This window comes from Acipenser ruthenus, chromosome 13, assembly GCF_902713425.1.
Source record: "Acipenser ruthenus chromosome 13, fAciRut3.2 maternal haplotype, whole genome shotgun sequence".
Lineage (NCBI taxonomy): Eukaryota > Metazoa > Chordata > Actinopteri > Acipenseriformes > Acipenseridae > Acipenser > Acipenser ruthenus.
In genome coordinates, this window is record NC_081201.1 from 3,153,132 (window position 1) to 3,170,022 (window position 16,891).

The window sequence follows — 16,891 nt, forward strand, 5'->3', positions numbered from 1 at the left end:
AAAAAAATAAATAAATAAAATAAATAAATAAAAAGCACTTTTCTCAGATTATTTTAAATCTAAATTGACCATAGGGCAAACATTAGGTATGGTAATAATGACATCTCTTCAGCAAAACTCATACCTCTACTAAGTGTGGTTTAGTATTAAGATGAATTCGTGAAAAAGCATAACCTCAGTGCACACAGGTTTTGCTTTTCAGTGAGAATCCTACGAAGTGTGGTACGTCATTTTGCTTTCAAAACATTATTTTGTATTGAGAATTGTTGTTGCCAGGCAGTGATCATGGATGTAAAAGAGATTGTTTACTGCCATCTCCTTAGTTCTTTTATACATTGACTGCTGAGCTGGTAAATCTACATTTTATAGATTCACCAGTTAATTTACTGTGTGTGTGTGTATATATATAAAATTATACACATACACACTTTTTTTTTTTTTTTTTTTTTAAAGCACACTACTGGCAAGCTAATAATCAATATGTTTTTTTCATGGGCTCAGTTATGAAAAAACACATCTACTTTTCACATTAAAATAACACTTCCACCACAGTACCAATTAGTTACTATTAAAGTTGCATATTCCTAATTAGATTTAGAAGCATTTACCGCACTAAGAAATGTATAAGATGAAGAAAAAATAGTTTCTCTCATAGCTCAAACTTAGCCACAATAACAATATTCATTCTTCATTAAGAATGAACAGCTCTGACAGCAAGTCAGTTGTCATGTGACCAGACTTACCCAATGAGAGTGCCCTTGGAATTACGGATGAGTCCAAAGAGCACAAGCAGACAGATGAGCACATCGAAGAGCAGCAGACTGAGGTACCCCAGCCACCTGCCAAAACAACAAGAGACACACACTATCATCATCACTACACGCTGTACTGTTAGTTACAAAGGGCTACCAGCAGGGGCACTCTTTCATGTGCTCTGCTCCATACTCTCAGTAAAGTCTACAGGCATTTCAGAAATACAATTTTATTTTGTTTACTTACCACCACAGGGTTAAACTTAAACAGACATCAACTTTTATGTCAACTCATTACGGTAGTTAGACAGCCATACTGAATCCCATGGTGCAAGAAACATTTGGCTTTAAACTTCCCCCAGCATGCAATGTCATGTTGAGTTGGGTACAACATTTGGTTAGTGTCATGCTAGTATTAATTAAGAAGGATAAAAACATGCACTCTGACAGCCTGCTGTGTTAAATACTGCACAAAAGGCAGCTCCTTAATGATTGATGCTGTGCCACCCTCTTACTCCAATCATATTTTATATATATTAATATATATATATATATATATATATATATATATATATATTATTTATATATATAAATAAAATCATGGAATTAGTTGTGACTGTCATTAACTCTAAAGCTACGCCTCTCCGTATAACCTTCTTAATCACAGAGAGATCCCTGCAATCCTGAGTGTCCCTTTACCACCCAAGATCACCCTACATATTCCTGTACATGAAGGTTGGTCCATTCAGTAGTTTACTGAAACGAAAGGCGGCGTGCTCTAAAAACACCTCTTTAGAATAAGCCACAGAATTAGCAGAAACACTAAAACATGCACCATTATGGCAGGATTGACGTATTTCACTGTGCTAAATAAATCTAGTCTGTAAAGTTTTTTTTTTTTTTTTTTGTAAACTATTTTACTCCCTTTAGTGATTGTAACAGAGATTCTACTACACCATTTGAAAAAAAATAAAAACTATTTTACTCTCTTTATTGATTGTAACAGAGAGATTCCACTACACTGTTACCATGTTCATGTAGAAGTAGAACAGGAAGTCGCTGTATTTGTACCGTACCTGTACCAGTCATAGAGCTCAGTTCTCACAGCCAACTCCTCCAGAGAGACCTCGTTGTTCCTCCAGAAGGGGATCTCGATCACCTGTCGCACCAGCTCATCCAGCTGGCCCTGCAGCTTCTGCACGATGGACAGGTAATCAGCATGCTTCTGGTACTTCACCTCCAGCTCGCCGAGACCCACGTCCACAGTCTGGTTCAAGGAGGTGGTGCTCTCAGAAACCTATGGAAGTTGGGGAGAGGAAGTCACGTTTCTGAGGAGCCCTGACCAGCTTTTATTATGAGCTTAAGTAGACAGAGGAGATGGTTACCTACACTATGTGGCTAATGTAGCTCATAGTAAAAACTGGAATGGATTAGCCTGTGTCCTTATTAGTAAAGCAGTCTGAAGACACTCCTGAATAAAGGCTTTTATCTGGGCTTCCTTCCCTTATTCCAAACCAGACTGCCAGGCCTACTTTCTGCATATCTAGGGGGGGTTGGGGGTGCACAGGTTATTACCATATAAACTCAGATTTCAAATTTGTGGCAAATATAAATGAACACTACTTTTATATACTTGTGACATATTGGTAACTTGTTGATGCTAAAGTTGGAAATAAAAAAAATGCAACAGCAAAACTACTTTATCCTCTTTTAGTCCCGCTATTATAAAAGCTGAATTGTTCTGCCAAAGGCCTGGATGCCAGTGACAAAAGGTCAAGTGTTTTCATCCTTGGGTTTCTCTGCTAGACAGCACCACAAAGTTTCAACACTGTAGCGGAAGTCTCTGTCTTTTTAAGGTCAATGCACTGGTTTTATGAAAGAGGCCAGTTAATGAAGTGACTTTATGAAGAAATCAGCGTATAACAGAAGGCCCTCTGCAATAATGGGAAGTGTTCTTTAAAAAGCAATGTACCAGTCTTACAGTGGCTACAACAGTCCCTGTTGAGTTCTGGAATCTGACTTTCACAGCTGTGTTATTTTACATGTGTTTTATTTTATATACATTCTGTTGATAAAGTAATGGCAGATTTACATTGCCATCCCTTCTTTAAAATGCAATAGTTTGGGCAAGCAAGTGACAGTGTCCCTGTGGCTGCTTCTCACGCGATCAGCTGAAACACTTATAAAATATTTTATCGTCCGGAGAGATGGGAGTGCTGCTGCTTCCATGAGTTTTCAACTCAAAACACCAGCCAAAACAGAATTCTGACAACACATTTGTAATGCAGTTCAAGATGAAAGTTAGGAAAAGGGGGAAGAAAACAGGTTACACTATCTGTGCTTTAACTAACCAGGTCTATAAAGAGCGTATAGTGTATTCCTTTAGAGAACCAGTTTCACAGCATGCACATCCTTTATCAGTACAGAGATAAACAGAACCCATTTGTTCAGAGCTCTTTGGGAACATTCTGAAGGACGTGCCGATACTTACCAATTTCTGCACTCCCGCCACGGTTCGGTTGGCGTGCCGGAGGGAGTATGTGAGCCGGTGGATTCCATCGCCGGTTTCGCCGTTCCCATAGAAACCTACAGCAATGCCAGCACTAAAAGAGAACAGAGAGAGAGAGAGAGAGAGAGAGAGAGAGAGAGAGAGAGAGATGTTAACTGTGACCAAGTCGTGCAAACTCAGCAGACTGCAGCTCTCCTCCAGCCTCAAAAGACTGATGGAGAAGTTTAGACAAGGCTGGCAGTTATTGAACTTTCTTCTATAGCTGTGTGACAGAACCTTGGCAACTCCCAGATAGAGGGTCAGTCACTGCTGAGCAGTCCCTGTGAACCAAACATTCATAGAACAGCAGTAGAAAACAGAGGCAGCGCTGCTGCCGGCCACAAGTATTCAAGAAAGGATCTAGGAGGACACCAGTCTCAAGAGATACAGATGCCTTTTTTCACTCTGCACAACACTGTGTTCCAGCATTGAAAGCTTGCTTTGGGAACAGACAGTGAGCTCTGGTACTGGGTGAAGTTAAGTCCTTGTGACAATTCGGAGGCAATGCATCCATAATTGTGCACAAAGTGCCATAAGCATCTTAAAATATTCATAGAAAAAATCGCTATGATAATTTATTAATAGTTGGGTATTAATAAACAGTCATGAGGCTACAGTATCTTCAAATGTAAAACCTAAAAAAATTCAGCCAAAAAAAAAAAAAAGAGAAGGAGAATTGCAAACGTAAAACCGATCCACAAAAAAGGAAGACAAAACCAAACCAGGGAACTACAGAGCAATAAGCCTGACTTCTATTATATGCAAACTTATGCAAACTATAATAAGATTCTGGACACCCGTCACAGTCTGCATTCTCTAGCTCCAACCGCCAGTCCCATGTGATTAATAACATTTATTGTGTGGAGATTAAACTTGTGGCGAAAAATGTATTAAAAGTGAAGGAAAGCTTGCGTTTACTAGCAAGTGTTCCAAATTGATTTTTTTGTTCAGTGTACACATGTACTTCACTGAAAAGAAAGCCGGAGTGTGTGTATAATGTGTATCACTGGAGCTGAATATTTTTTAATTGCCTCTGGGGCTGTCTCGAAAATGGGTTTTCTGTGTTTTGAAATTCTAATTCTCATTCTTTGAATGCTTTGTGTTTTTTCTTATCCCCGGGTTCCCTGCAAATATTCACTGCGCTTCCTATACAAGAAGGGATATAACAAGTAGTGCGGGGCTGCTATTTTATTTACCGATTGCCTTCGAGACTGGGAGACAGGAAGTAAGAGGGTGGGGACAAGATTTAAACAGGAAGTCATATACTTTGCAGCACGAGGTTTCAGAGGTAAAATTACTGAAATGTAAAAGTGAGACAAGAAAGAAAAAAGGACCAAGAGCCGTTGAAAACTATGCAACAGTCCACCCAGGTAATTCAGCATCTCTTTCTAAGCATGACTGTCCGGTCTGTGTGTCTGCATGCATGCGAGTGTGGCTGATTCGCACGACGGCATGAACCACTGTCACAAAAGGGAGAGGGGAGGGAGTGTGAAAAGAACTGGTTTACTTCAATTACATAAGAAGAATATTAACTAATGAACACTTTGCATTCCCTGTGCGATGCTCCTGGAGGTTTTGAGGCCCTGAGCTCCCACTGGCTTACAGCGAGCCTTACAACAGACTAGAATAGGAACAGGTCACATAGCATTCCAAACCAGGCTGCTCACATGATAAAGGAGACTGTCTTAGAAGGGGGAGGGGATCCAAGCACCCTCTGCACAAATGCTTTGTAATCCAAGATGGGCTTTTGTTTATTGAAATATATTAAAATAAATCATTTACCTGCACAGCTCAATAGAGATCTTGATCAAAGTGGGGCCTTGCATTATTTGCTTGGTTGCTTGAATAAGCACAGTGTAAAAGGTAGGACGGAGGGATTAGGAAGGTGAAGCGATTTGCCCCTAGCATTACATGCTTTGCTGAGCTGGGAATTAATCCAATTCCTATATTTATATAGGTAATAAGGCTAACAAGAACAAAAAAATAACATTATAGACAGCTCAGAGCAAATAGGACGCTCAAAGTCACAATATGTTCTGAATAGAAAATAATCCATCTTGTCTGCAAGGGACGGGAGCATGCATGTGTGCATCTTTAAATCGGACCGGACACGGGGGGGGGGGGGGGGGGGGAGAGGGAGGGAGGAAAGGTCGTTGTGAGGTCAGGAGCGTATATTTACATAATCCAACTGCAGGCAAGCGGTGAAATACAGTTCAATTCATCCTTTAATCCAAGCGGATATTGCAACAAATGGCTTTGGTTTCTCTCAAATTAGAAATTACTGTTTATAGGTATTTTCAGCTACACTTTAAATGAATGAGCATAAGTTCATATGAATTCCAGCTGAATAGCTGTTATTGTTATGGTGCTTCACTTGCATTAAATCTGTAGAACTATTGCAGGTTATTAAGCACCCGAAAAACATCATGTTACGCCTATGAAATTATTATGGAAATCATATGAATGTGCAATTACTATTATACTAGTATAAAGTGTATAGTATTTTCCACTTGCATGCATTTTTGAATTTGAGAGCATAATATTGGCATCCAAAACCAAAACAAAAAACCTGTAATGAATATTTTTTTGAATATTAAGAAATGGCTGTGTCTCTCCTTCCAAAAAATAAATAAATAAAGCATTTTTTGACTGAAGCTATGTTTGCACAAAAAAAAAAAAAAAAGGATGTTTATATAATTCATTTTTCCACTACGCTAACTCTGCCCTTGTTTCCATGGCAACCCATCTAGGCCCAAGACGAGCTCTCTCTAAGAATAGATGCACTTATGTAGCAGCTTATAACAGAACAGAAATATGGTACACCATATACAGTACATACACATTATACTTATTATTACAGGTGCCTGATGGGCGTCAGGACCGCTTGTGCAAAGGGAACAGAACTGACCTCCAGCATTTACTGTTTGACTACATCATTCTGTTCTGCTGCTGTAGCCATCGGATCTGTTCCAATGCTAGTGATTAAGGTTCTCTCAACTGGGCCAACAAAGGTATTGCTCATATAAAACATCAAATCCAGTCCAACTATAGATCTGTAATCCCAACTGTTGACTCAACAGAGAACACCTTGTGGTATGAAGCACGAATATAACTTTCTGTCTTGTCAAGCTCATGCGTCTTGCAAACACATTGTACGGTCACCAGTAATTTGCTGCTGTCTGAATGGACTATTGGAATCCAATAAATCAGTGTGGGTAGGAGTTTGTTTGGCTTGCCAACACTTTACAAAGATAGTAGGACAGATTCATCCATACAGTATATCCCCAGATTCTAATACTCTCAAATCACCTGTGCTAAAGAATGTCTTAACCAAACTAAACTGTAAATCAGGGGCTGTAAAATGTCACTAAATTTTGGAGCCTGACGACCCCAAGCCTGTTACTCAGTTTGGCGCTTTGGAAAAAAAATCAACATTGCTGGATACTTTAGGAAACCAAAAACCCACAAAGCCCCTGTACCATCTCCATAGTCAACTACACGGTTTCTTTTTTGTCATTTTGCCCTTAAACTTAAATCAAGGATGAATTCATGGCAAGAAGGGAACATTAACAAACATGTCAATGCAAAAAAAAAAAAAAAAAAAAAAAATATCCTGTATTTCTTGTTTTTCCTCGACCACAAACAGAACTGAACTTTTTTTTTTTTTTTTTTTTTTAGGACTTGTGCACATCACACAAAGGATTGTGTAATAACACAGAAAACAACTTATAAAAACTCGAATGGCTACAAGGCAAACCAGTGTAGTGCACCAATTTAAAAGTGAAGCCTCTCCCTTCCCCCAAACCCAAAAATACTTGGGCAGCAGAAGACAGAATTAGCAGTCTCAACAGCAGGGGGTATCTCATAGATGTAAGGTAGTTCCCATCTGTGTCTGTGTAGATAAAGACTGCACAGCCCCAGGAGATCAAATAAAGGAATAACAATGTTGGAAGATTAAAAACTGTGCTAGCAGGGGGGGGGGGGGGGCGGGCGGTTTAGCTGAAATCTCCCAAGATTTTAAAAAGGGCCAACTGTCAAGCAATCATTGGGGTCTACTCCAGAAAACGTCGGTAATGCACACTGCAGCAAATTCGTTTAGGGATTAGAAATAGTTTAGGTAATCCGTAAATAATAAATAAAATACAAAAACAAATGCAAACCATACCGATTTGTTTCTTGAAAATCTGCTTTTCGTGCCAATTGCATCTCCTTGCATTATTTAAATGAGAGCTGCACTGTCTGCGATTTCCCTAGATTTCCCACGTGCACCCCATATCAGTCCTGATCAGAAGAAATTACATGAATTATCCCGATCCTGTTTATGGCTAACATTCGTTTCATTGTTACTCGATTAGAAATTGAAGACACATCAATCAATAAAGACAAGAATTCAATGATAGCTCAATACATGACAACCTTTGAATTCTTCTCTGAAAGTTGCCTTGCTATTATGTAAAAAAAGAAAAAATACTGGCCATACCTCAGCTTGGTGGATATTTTTTAAATTCATTTAACACAAAACTCCAAGTAAATTGTATTTCTCAGAGAAAATAGTACAAAGTTCTGCCAGTTATCTACATTTTCTGTATGCTAAATGCATTTTTGGCAGATAAACCGACAAAATAAATAATAATAATAATTTTACATCATGTGGTTCAAATGATTTACAACAGTAGTATTGGGAAAACTATTTTCTCTTTGGAGGAAAATATTGGTAGGTCGTTCAAGAAAATCCCTAATTTATGCCTCAAAAACAAGCAGTGTCAATACAGTATAACACAGATCAGCTGCAGGACACAGTCTTGCACAACTGTGGCATTTGTTTCAAAAGCACAAGGCATAAATATGGGGGCTAAATTAGCGTTTCACCCCAAGGTGTCGTGTTATTGTAAAGGTTAACGTGGGTTTGCGTGGTGGTGTGTGTGGGGGGGGGGGGGTTGGTTGTTTTAGGTGGGGGGTGGAAATCGGTGGGTGGAGGAGAGAGGTGGGGGTGGCTAAACACTGCAGCTGGTTGCACTTTGTCTTACTCAAGCAGATGTGAAGAGCATCAATCCATCAATTTTTCACATGCACTAAAATAGAAAAAAAAAACATCAGCATGCACACAAGCACAGGGTTCCTCTGCGATTAATCCTTACTCCATGCACATTCATTCACTTATATTTTAGAAATACTGCACACTCAAATAAGGGCTTCCAAACCATTTTAAAACTGGCCCATTCTAAATTCTAACAGCTTTATAAATGTGCCATTGTTACAAATGCCTTTACAGCTTGGCAAACGAGGTTCACCTGTCCCGACACTCCTCTTTTGAGCCCCTTTCGTCATCGAGACAGATGTTACTGTCGTAATGAAAGATCACACCATGAAGTCTGATATGTCTGGGACGGAGGGGTCTTGAGGTTTTTCCTGGATGTTTTGAAAAGCGTTCAAATACCAGAACACTTCAACAGCTCCTCGCATTACAGACTGACTGGGCAGAAAAGCAACAAAAAAGTAATTTATTATCCTTTATCTAGATTAGCTCACACGTCACTCCGCCAGGGAAAAACATATTTTCCATTTATCCTCAAACCCCTCGCTCCAATTCAACAAGGTGGATTGCTTAGCACGGCTTTGCGCGGCTTTACACAGCGCCACTTTTTTTTTTTTTTTTTTTGAAGAGTTAAGATGTCGTGAAATATCTGTAAAAAAATCATAGGCTCAATCGGGATTTGAATCCCAAATCATACAACCACTTTGCTGCCCGAGTCGTCTCTCTTTTCTGGTTCATTCCACTCCAATTTCTTCCTCTCACGCATCAAAGCCACTTTCAGCAGGAGAATAAGCATGTGAGAGTATGAGACAACACAAAGCTGTGTGAGGAGCTTCAAAAGAATAGAGAGGCATTGCAGTGTCTGTTTATACAATAGATGAGCTGTTGAGCACATTTCTCTCTCTTGGTTTCTAACTGCTGACACTCACTCTAAATACTGCAAATGATGACATGCTTTGCTATCATATTTCAGTTCTGCTATACAGTAGTCTGTGTGGCTGCTGTCTCCATCCTGTAGCGTGGACACTGTCTGTAGCTGTCTCAACACAGAACTGCAACCACTGAAATTTTAGACACGGTGCAGTAAACTAAAATTGACTCAGTCATTTTTTTTTTTTTTTTTAGCTTATCACCGGAAACGTTGCAATTAAATGTGAAGTTTAAGATAAAAACACTATAGGCTGTGCAATGTTAGTATACTGTATGAATTCAGCAATGCTACAGGAAAATATCATTATTTGACAGACGTATTACTACTGGCAAGTATAAATTACTGCACTCCAGAAATAAACCATTTTCCGTGCCTCACTTTCATGGTGTGCCCCACAGATTCATGCAGCTCAAAAGAAGCAATCCATGAACTGTCACATCCAATTGAAGATGTTTTAGGACTTCTCTGTGATCTTATTAAATTTACATAAGCCCGTTTTCACTGCTTATACATGAACACTTTACATAATCCTATTTGCGCACATCAGTAAAAATGATCACACAAAATGTAGCACTCTGGCACTATACGATTACATGTTCCATACACAGACCTTTTAATTTGTGATCAACACCCTCCTATTCCAAATAAGGGCATACCAAAGTATTACAGTGCTTACCCATTATAACGCTCCTCGTTATAGTGTGGAATCGGTTATAACATGGTAGGGTCGTGGCTCCCATTTGCTCCATAATGCCATTACAGTAGCCCTTTTATACTCGTTATAAAGCGGAACACAAATAGCACGGTCTTGTAGCTATGGCTCCCCACTATAGTGTTATAAAGGGTGAGCACTGTATATACCCACACAAACATGCAGGAAAACCACTGAAAAAAAGAACCTGATCACGACTTATTTAGGATTTCAACATGTCTTACTACTGTATTTCTGTAGGAATTGCGCTGCTTAATGCTTTAGGATGAATACTGTATTTTATTCCAAAACGTAACAAGGCTTCACAAAGTTAATGGCAGAGCATCCACCCTGTCAGCTGAAAGCTATTCGCTTTAGTAGCAGGATTAATACTAATGACACAGAATTTCAGTTTTTGTGCTCCCCCCCCCCTTTACTGTAGACCTTGAATAAATACAAATCTCATTCCATAATAACAATCAAGTTTCTCAGTTGATCTCAGGCTGGATATATTTCTCCCAGCTGTACGGACACCTCTGTAAACTAGATAGCAGAATAATAAACACAACTGTGGCATGTGTTGCTGGCGATAGCCGGTTGTCAGAGTGAAGCGGACTGCTCCTAAACTGCTATTAAAACGCCAACAAATTGTTTCCTGTTTGTGACAGGAATGGAAAACAATACAGAGGGTGCGTAAAACACTGCATTTCCAATACTGTGGAATAAGAACAGTCTTTCTCTGTTTGGTAGTAAAATTGTGTTTCCATTTTAAGGGGACACATTTTTTAGTTATCAAGAAAGCCTGGCTGCCAAGGCTTTTGATAGCAGGGCTCCATAAAAACTGGGAGATTTGAAACTGAATGAATGAGCCACCCCCCCCCCCCCCCCCCAAAAAAAATAAAAATTAATGTAGACATCAGAACGGTTCATGGCGATTAATCCGAACCCCAATATAGTATTACTTCCTCATATTTCACAATATTATTTACAATATACTTTTTTTTTTGTAGTTGTCATTTGGTAGGGTTATGATGTACCGTCAAGGCAGTTTAAACCATGCCTTGGTGACATTGGTAGCATAATTGGCACATTTAAACTCAATATTTAAACTCATATTTATATCTGGTAGAGACAAGGACTGTTATGTAAACTCCCTTGGAAATCTGCACTGCAGGAGGCTGGGTTTGTAAATTCTAAACTGGCTGCCAAATGAACGTACAGCAGCATTCAGAGCTTCATTCAGCCTCCTTCGACAGCAGATCTGCCTCCTGATTAAACCACCTCTGTCCGAGCCATGGCTCCTGCAGATTTACCTGTCTAACAAAGGGATTAGAAGGTGAAGTAATCTTCATAAAGCACAAATACATGTAATTCTTGTTTGTTAAACTGCAGAGCCATCCGTTCAGCAGTTTTGATGGATTAGAGAGGGGATTATATCTGAAAGAACTCCAGTCAGGTCTATTAAAATTCAAGACATCACCTCTGCAAAGTCCAGAAGGATGCAGCATGCAAACTCTGAGCATTAAACAGTATTTACAACCCTTAAAACAAAAGGCAGAATCCTTACAAATCAACAACACAGAATACACAAATCTGGGGTTTAAAAACAAACAAGCAGGTGGCAGTATTAACCATACATGTACCATTCCAAGCTGGAGATGTCAAGTTTATGCATGTTAATAAAAGTACCTGATGGCAGGCAGAAGGAAAACTCATCTTTATGTAAAATGGAAAGCTATTGCACTTGCAGAGTAGGCTGCATCACTGTCTTAAACATCTACACGTCACTGTACTAAATGCAAGCTGAACCGCATTCAGTGACAGTATGCATGGTGATTTAGTCATTTATATGCAGCACCAGTTTGTTTCAGTAGCAGCCTTCTGTAGCACTCAAATTCAAATTTGTGTGGGGGAAAGGTGTTTTACTGTCAAACCTTCAGCCTAAAAAGCATTTATTTCTTAGCAATCTGGTAAGTGGTGGAAAATAATGGTGTATTTCCATGACTGCTGCAAGAGGGGTTTCCACTGTATGAGCACCAGCCAGAATCTAGAAACCGATAGAGCAAGACAAATTTCCTCATCGGTCTACCAGTCGAAATTGAAATAGGTAAAGTCCAGAATTGGTAAGACTGCATGGCTACAGTGTTTAAGGTCAGTCCAACCTTGGTTAAAGCCCTCACAGACAGACAATCAGCTGCAAGTGCTGAGAAGAAGCCACTGAGAGCTTCATTGATGTGGGATAATCTACTTTAAATGGCTATGCATGCATGTCCATCAGATTTAGGCAAGCAGTTATGAAGATATTGACTGCATTAGGCAGGGCATTGCATTAAAGACTGACATGTACAGTACATCCTCTTTGTCAAGGATAGTCATTCATAAAGAGATTGGGTTCAAACAAGAGCAGTAGAAAAAACTTTTTGCAAATTCTTGCAAGCTATTTTCCACTGGGCCTCCGGCTATAGTTCTTAGAAGCATAGAGACAATTACAAAAACATATATAACTGATGGGAATGCAAACTAATCAATAATGCATTTGTTAAAACACGATACACATAAGCCATACTGTTCACATTTGTGACATAACTTTGTGCCGTTAAAATGCATTGATCAGTATTGTCATAAGATGCCAAAGCTGGTGGGTCAAGCAGTCAGAAAACTCTGCACCTTGATGTTATTATCATCCCTTATAAAAGAAAAACAAAATCATCTTTTATCTTACAGGAATCTCACAAACAGTACTCCCCAGAGACTAAAAAAGTAGTGGAAGCTCTAGGCTTTACAGACTGCTGAGTTGTCGTGTCTCTGAATGGCATGCCAGTGCACTCTAATAGAGTTTAAGTTGCAATTTAATCTCTGTTACAACAGAGGGGGAGAGAGAGAGAGAGAGAGAGAGAGAGAGAGAGAGAGGCTGTTATTAATAAAGTGACCAACTCCATATGTACACTGAGTTCCATTGTTCCTGGGACCAGCCACAGTGAATTGATTACTGCAGTTACAGAGCCCCTGATGATCAGGTTAGAGATTCCCTGCTCTATGGAAAGCCTGGCAAAGTGCCCCTGTTGTGCAGGGCAGAGCTGTCCTGCATGGCATCTTAAAAAGAACAAAAGCCGGAATCTCAGCTCTGCATGATCTGCTGGAAATGAAGGTTTCCAAACAGGAATTCTCTAGCCATTAGAGATCAAGTTCAGGCAGACACAGTAATGGTTGACTAGCCAAAAGGGGAAGTACTGTATATCATTCCTCCTTTTGATTTGAGCAACAGAATCACAATTTCCCTATACATTTTACACAGAAAACAACAGTGGGCAAAACAGGCAATAAAACTGTGCTTACCGTTTTCCCAGCCTGTGCTCACTGTTTATGACACTGTCTATGTACCTCAGTGTATCTCGGTGTGTGGACTGGCTGCCTGGTTCTGGGAAGTGCAATACCTTTCTGTCCTCTGCAATTCGGAATGTATGACTCTTTGAATCTCTCCCTATTTCAGATACAATACACAGTTACTGTACATCTCTAACTCTGTAACTAGCAATTTCCCTTGACAAGCCAGCGTCTCACCTGCACACGAGCGTGGCGATGATGACACACCAGGCGGTGCAGCAGCAGTCGGCGTTCGCCGGTTCTTCGCTCTTCCGACGGCGACAGCACAGCCAGAAGGAGTAGAAGAGGAGGAAGAGGAGGTCCAGAGCAAGGCAGGCCAGCGCCACAGCCCCCAGCAGCAGCAACGACTGAAAGGGAAGAACACTGTATTACTGCACTCCCTCGAGCTGGTTTGATGGTTAATGCAACCAGCAAGCAGGCTGATAAAAGAACTGGGATTACTCTTTGCAACACAAGACAAGAAATTTAGCAGAAACTCATGCAGCAAAGGCTGCTCTCATGATACCTTGATTTTGTTGAAAATCTGTGTACTTGAGTTTAGTTTTGAGAAGGAGATGAGAGTCGAAGGCTGTGTTTAATAAGGCATACAATACATGGGTTTCTTGGTTCTGTACAGGGATTTGACATGGATCTGGATTTACATGTTTTTCTTTTTATGAGTCATTAGATTAATGGCAGAAGTTGACTGTGCTGATATTTGTTTTCTCATTGGTATAGCTTTGAGAAGCTTTGAGAAGGGCACATTCATTTACTGCATGCAGCAACAACAGCAAAAAAAAAAAAACACTTAATAAAATAACCGGCATTAGTGTAGTCTTACAAGAAGCTTTTTCAGATTATGAAGCTGCAAACAAAAATCAGTTCTCATTTTGCCAAAATGTTGCAATTAGTTCCTGTAATCATCTCCAAACACAATACTACAATATTTTAGGTAATTTCCATTCTTGCTTCGGATTGCACATGATGAGTCTATGTAGACCACAGAACGGTTTGCAGTTCTACTTAAAAAGGGTGTTACATCTATAGGGAACGAAACAAAGACCAAAGTTTAGAGGAAGACCATTACAAATGTATGAACATCCATAAGTATCCCTATTTTTATTCTACAGAATCTATGTTTTAAGTATTGATCCCTTCTAACACTTGAATTCATCAGGAAAGGTCTAGAAAATTTGAGTAATTAATATTTCTATAATATACGTCTACTAAAACAAGAACTGCTCTACTGGCCTATATGAATGGAATGCACATTTGTTAATAAAACGCTTGGATGGACAGCACAAGGTTGTCTGGTCTCTCTAGAACCACAATTCAAGGGGATGGGATTAGCGTTGTGAAATTCTGAACAGCATCTCATTCCCATCTGATGGTTTAATTATAGCTTGCTCCTACCAGGTTTTCCCAGTTTTTTCTGGACCCACTTGTTTCCCCCATCCATCTGTCCACTTGGCCCCCTCTGAAACCACTTTGTCTCCATCTGCTATCCATCTCTAATTGGTCTAATCTCCTCTAGTCGTTAAGGAAAGCTTTTACTTAGTTTAAGTCTGCAGTATTTGAACTCTTCAAGCACAAAAAGACAGTCAAGAAATCCTTCAAGTCCCAGAATGATAGCCTTCCCTTACCTATTAGTGACATTACTTGAGAGGACATAATCACAGTCTAGTTCAGCAGCCACTCCACTCACTGGAACCACACACTATAATCCTCCAGCTGTTATATTCAAAAATCTCCAGCAGTGTGTTTCTGTAGTGTTGTCAAACCGAGTACAGACACCAACATCAGCCTTACAAAAAAGAAGAGCTGGTCTATACACACAATCTTTCTGCATGATTTTGGGCACTGTACAAAGCAGCTTAAGAGGCTACTGGAGGCTTTTTTATGCACAGTAGTGAACAGGGATGGCAATCAACGTATACTTATATTTTTCAGTATATAGTATACAAGGCAATCATTCCCTACAGTATTATAATCAAAATAAAAACAATGCTTTCTTTTCATGTTAATTATCCATTAGCAGGGGGTGAAAAGGATAAATGACTGTTTAAAATCAGGTGAAGCAACCAATAAAAAAGACTCTCTCTCTCTGTAATGGGTTATCATTATTAAATGAAGACTATCTATAAAATGGGCTCAAAGTAAAAAAACAAAACAAAACAAAAAAACGAAATCTTCACGGGCCCAAGGATGTCCTATTATAATGCAAGCACATATTCAAAGCTGCTGGAATGCATTATGGTCGCAGCTCCTATTTTCACCTGGTGTCAAGTAGCCTCAGAATGATTTCACAGGAACTGAAGAGCCCATCGCGGCTATAAAAGATAATCTGATTCATTAACATGAACTGAAATACCGCTCTACAAAGCAAAAGCACTGTATCTCCTACTTTAAATGTAGTAAAGAACAGCTGAGTCAACTGCTACTGGAAATCCATTGATGCCTTCTTCCAGCCAACCTAACACAGGATTATAAAAGCAGAAACTGATCATTCTCGTATGCTTGAAACAAAATAAATAAAAAGGGAGAGCCACATTTCAAAGCATGAAGTACAATTACTGTATGTTACAAATATCAAAAGAGAGATTCATCTTTTCAACACTGCTTGACTTAGATTAAGCTTCTCCATTTTCACATTTCTTTTTAAGGAACCCAGAAAAAGCATTAAAGGCACATTAAGCCATGGCGTTTTCAAGGTCTTACTACAATGGTCTTAACAGAGAGCTGGTTTTAACAGAGAGAGAGAGAGAGAGAGAGAGAGAGAGAGAGAGAGAGAGAGAGAGAGAGAGAGAGAGAGAGAGAGAGAGAGAGAGGCCTCCAAATTGAGGAGAGAGAGAAAGAGAGAGAGAGAGAGAGAGAGACACACAATGGTCTGAATTGTGATTTGGTCCTCATAGGAGTTGTAAACTAGGCTGGTTTGCCAAAGTACAATAAGAAAAGAAAATAATAAGTACACTTAAAACACCAACTATTTGTATTGCAAGTACAAATATTTACTGACAAAAATAAAATAAATAAAAACCCTGGATATCTGAGAGAATTGCAGCTGTTATTTCACGATGCCCTTTTGGAGCTCTCTGCCCACCACCTCCCCTGCAGCGTGCCTGTCTGAAAAGAAGTAGGAGTCAAAGTTGTTTAACAATCAGCTTTAGCAAACAGCACAGTCTGCGATTGACTTAAGCCTCCCTACATCTAAAGCGTATTGCCATGAATCCTGTGTGTGTTGGTCCTTGTTAGTAACTATAAATGGTATTTAATTTTTTTTATACAACCTAGGACATTTCCTTTAATTTGGAACATGACTAAGAATCGTAAAACTTATTTTGTACTGTTGGCAAATGCGCATTAACCAACTGGCAAGATAGGGTCTTGCAGTACTCTCTCCCCCCCCAAATTAGGTACCCCGCATCAGTGATAGACTTACGTACTGTATAGCTCCTGTACAAAATGGCTGTGCCATGCCAACACATTATTGTTCCTCCCTGTGGGAGATTCATTATCTACATGACAGGAAAGGCTCCAGAAAAACAAAGAACGTCATCAAATTGTATCTCAA

General features: G+C 39.5%; 1 protein-coding gene across 2 annotated transcripts in view; it reads right to left on the minus strand.

The window, feature by feature from the left end:
* LOC117418256 (protein tweety homolog 3-like) overlaps positions 1-16,891 on the minus strand; it is a 61,064-nt gene that overhangs the window by 25,766 nt on the left and 18,407 nt on the right. For both annotated transcript variants that reach the window (XM_034031106.3, XM_059035449.1), the window contains 4 exons: positions 13,519-13,688; positions 3,244-3,355; positions 1,829-2,049; positions 744-839 (listed from right to left, as the gene is read on the minus strand). In XM_034031106.3, the coding sequence (XP_033886997.3) occupies positions 744-839; positions 1,829-2,049; positions 3,244-3,355; positions 13,519-13,688 (599 nt within the window). The remainder of the gene's footprint in view (positions 1-743; positions 840-1,828; positions 2,050-3,243; positions 3,356-13,518; positions 13,689-16,891) is intronic.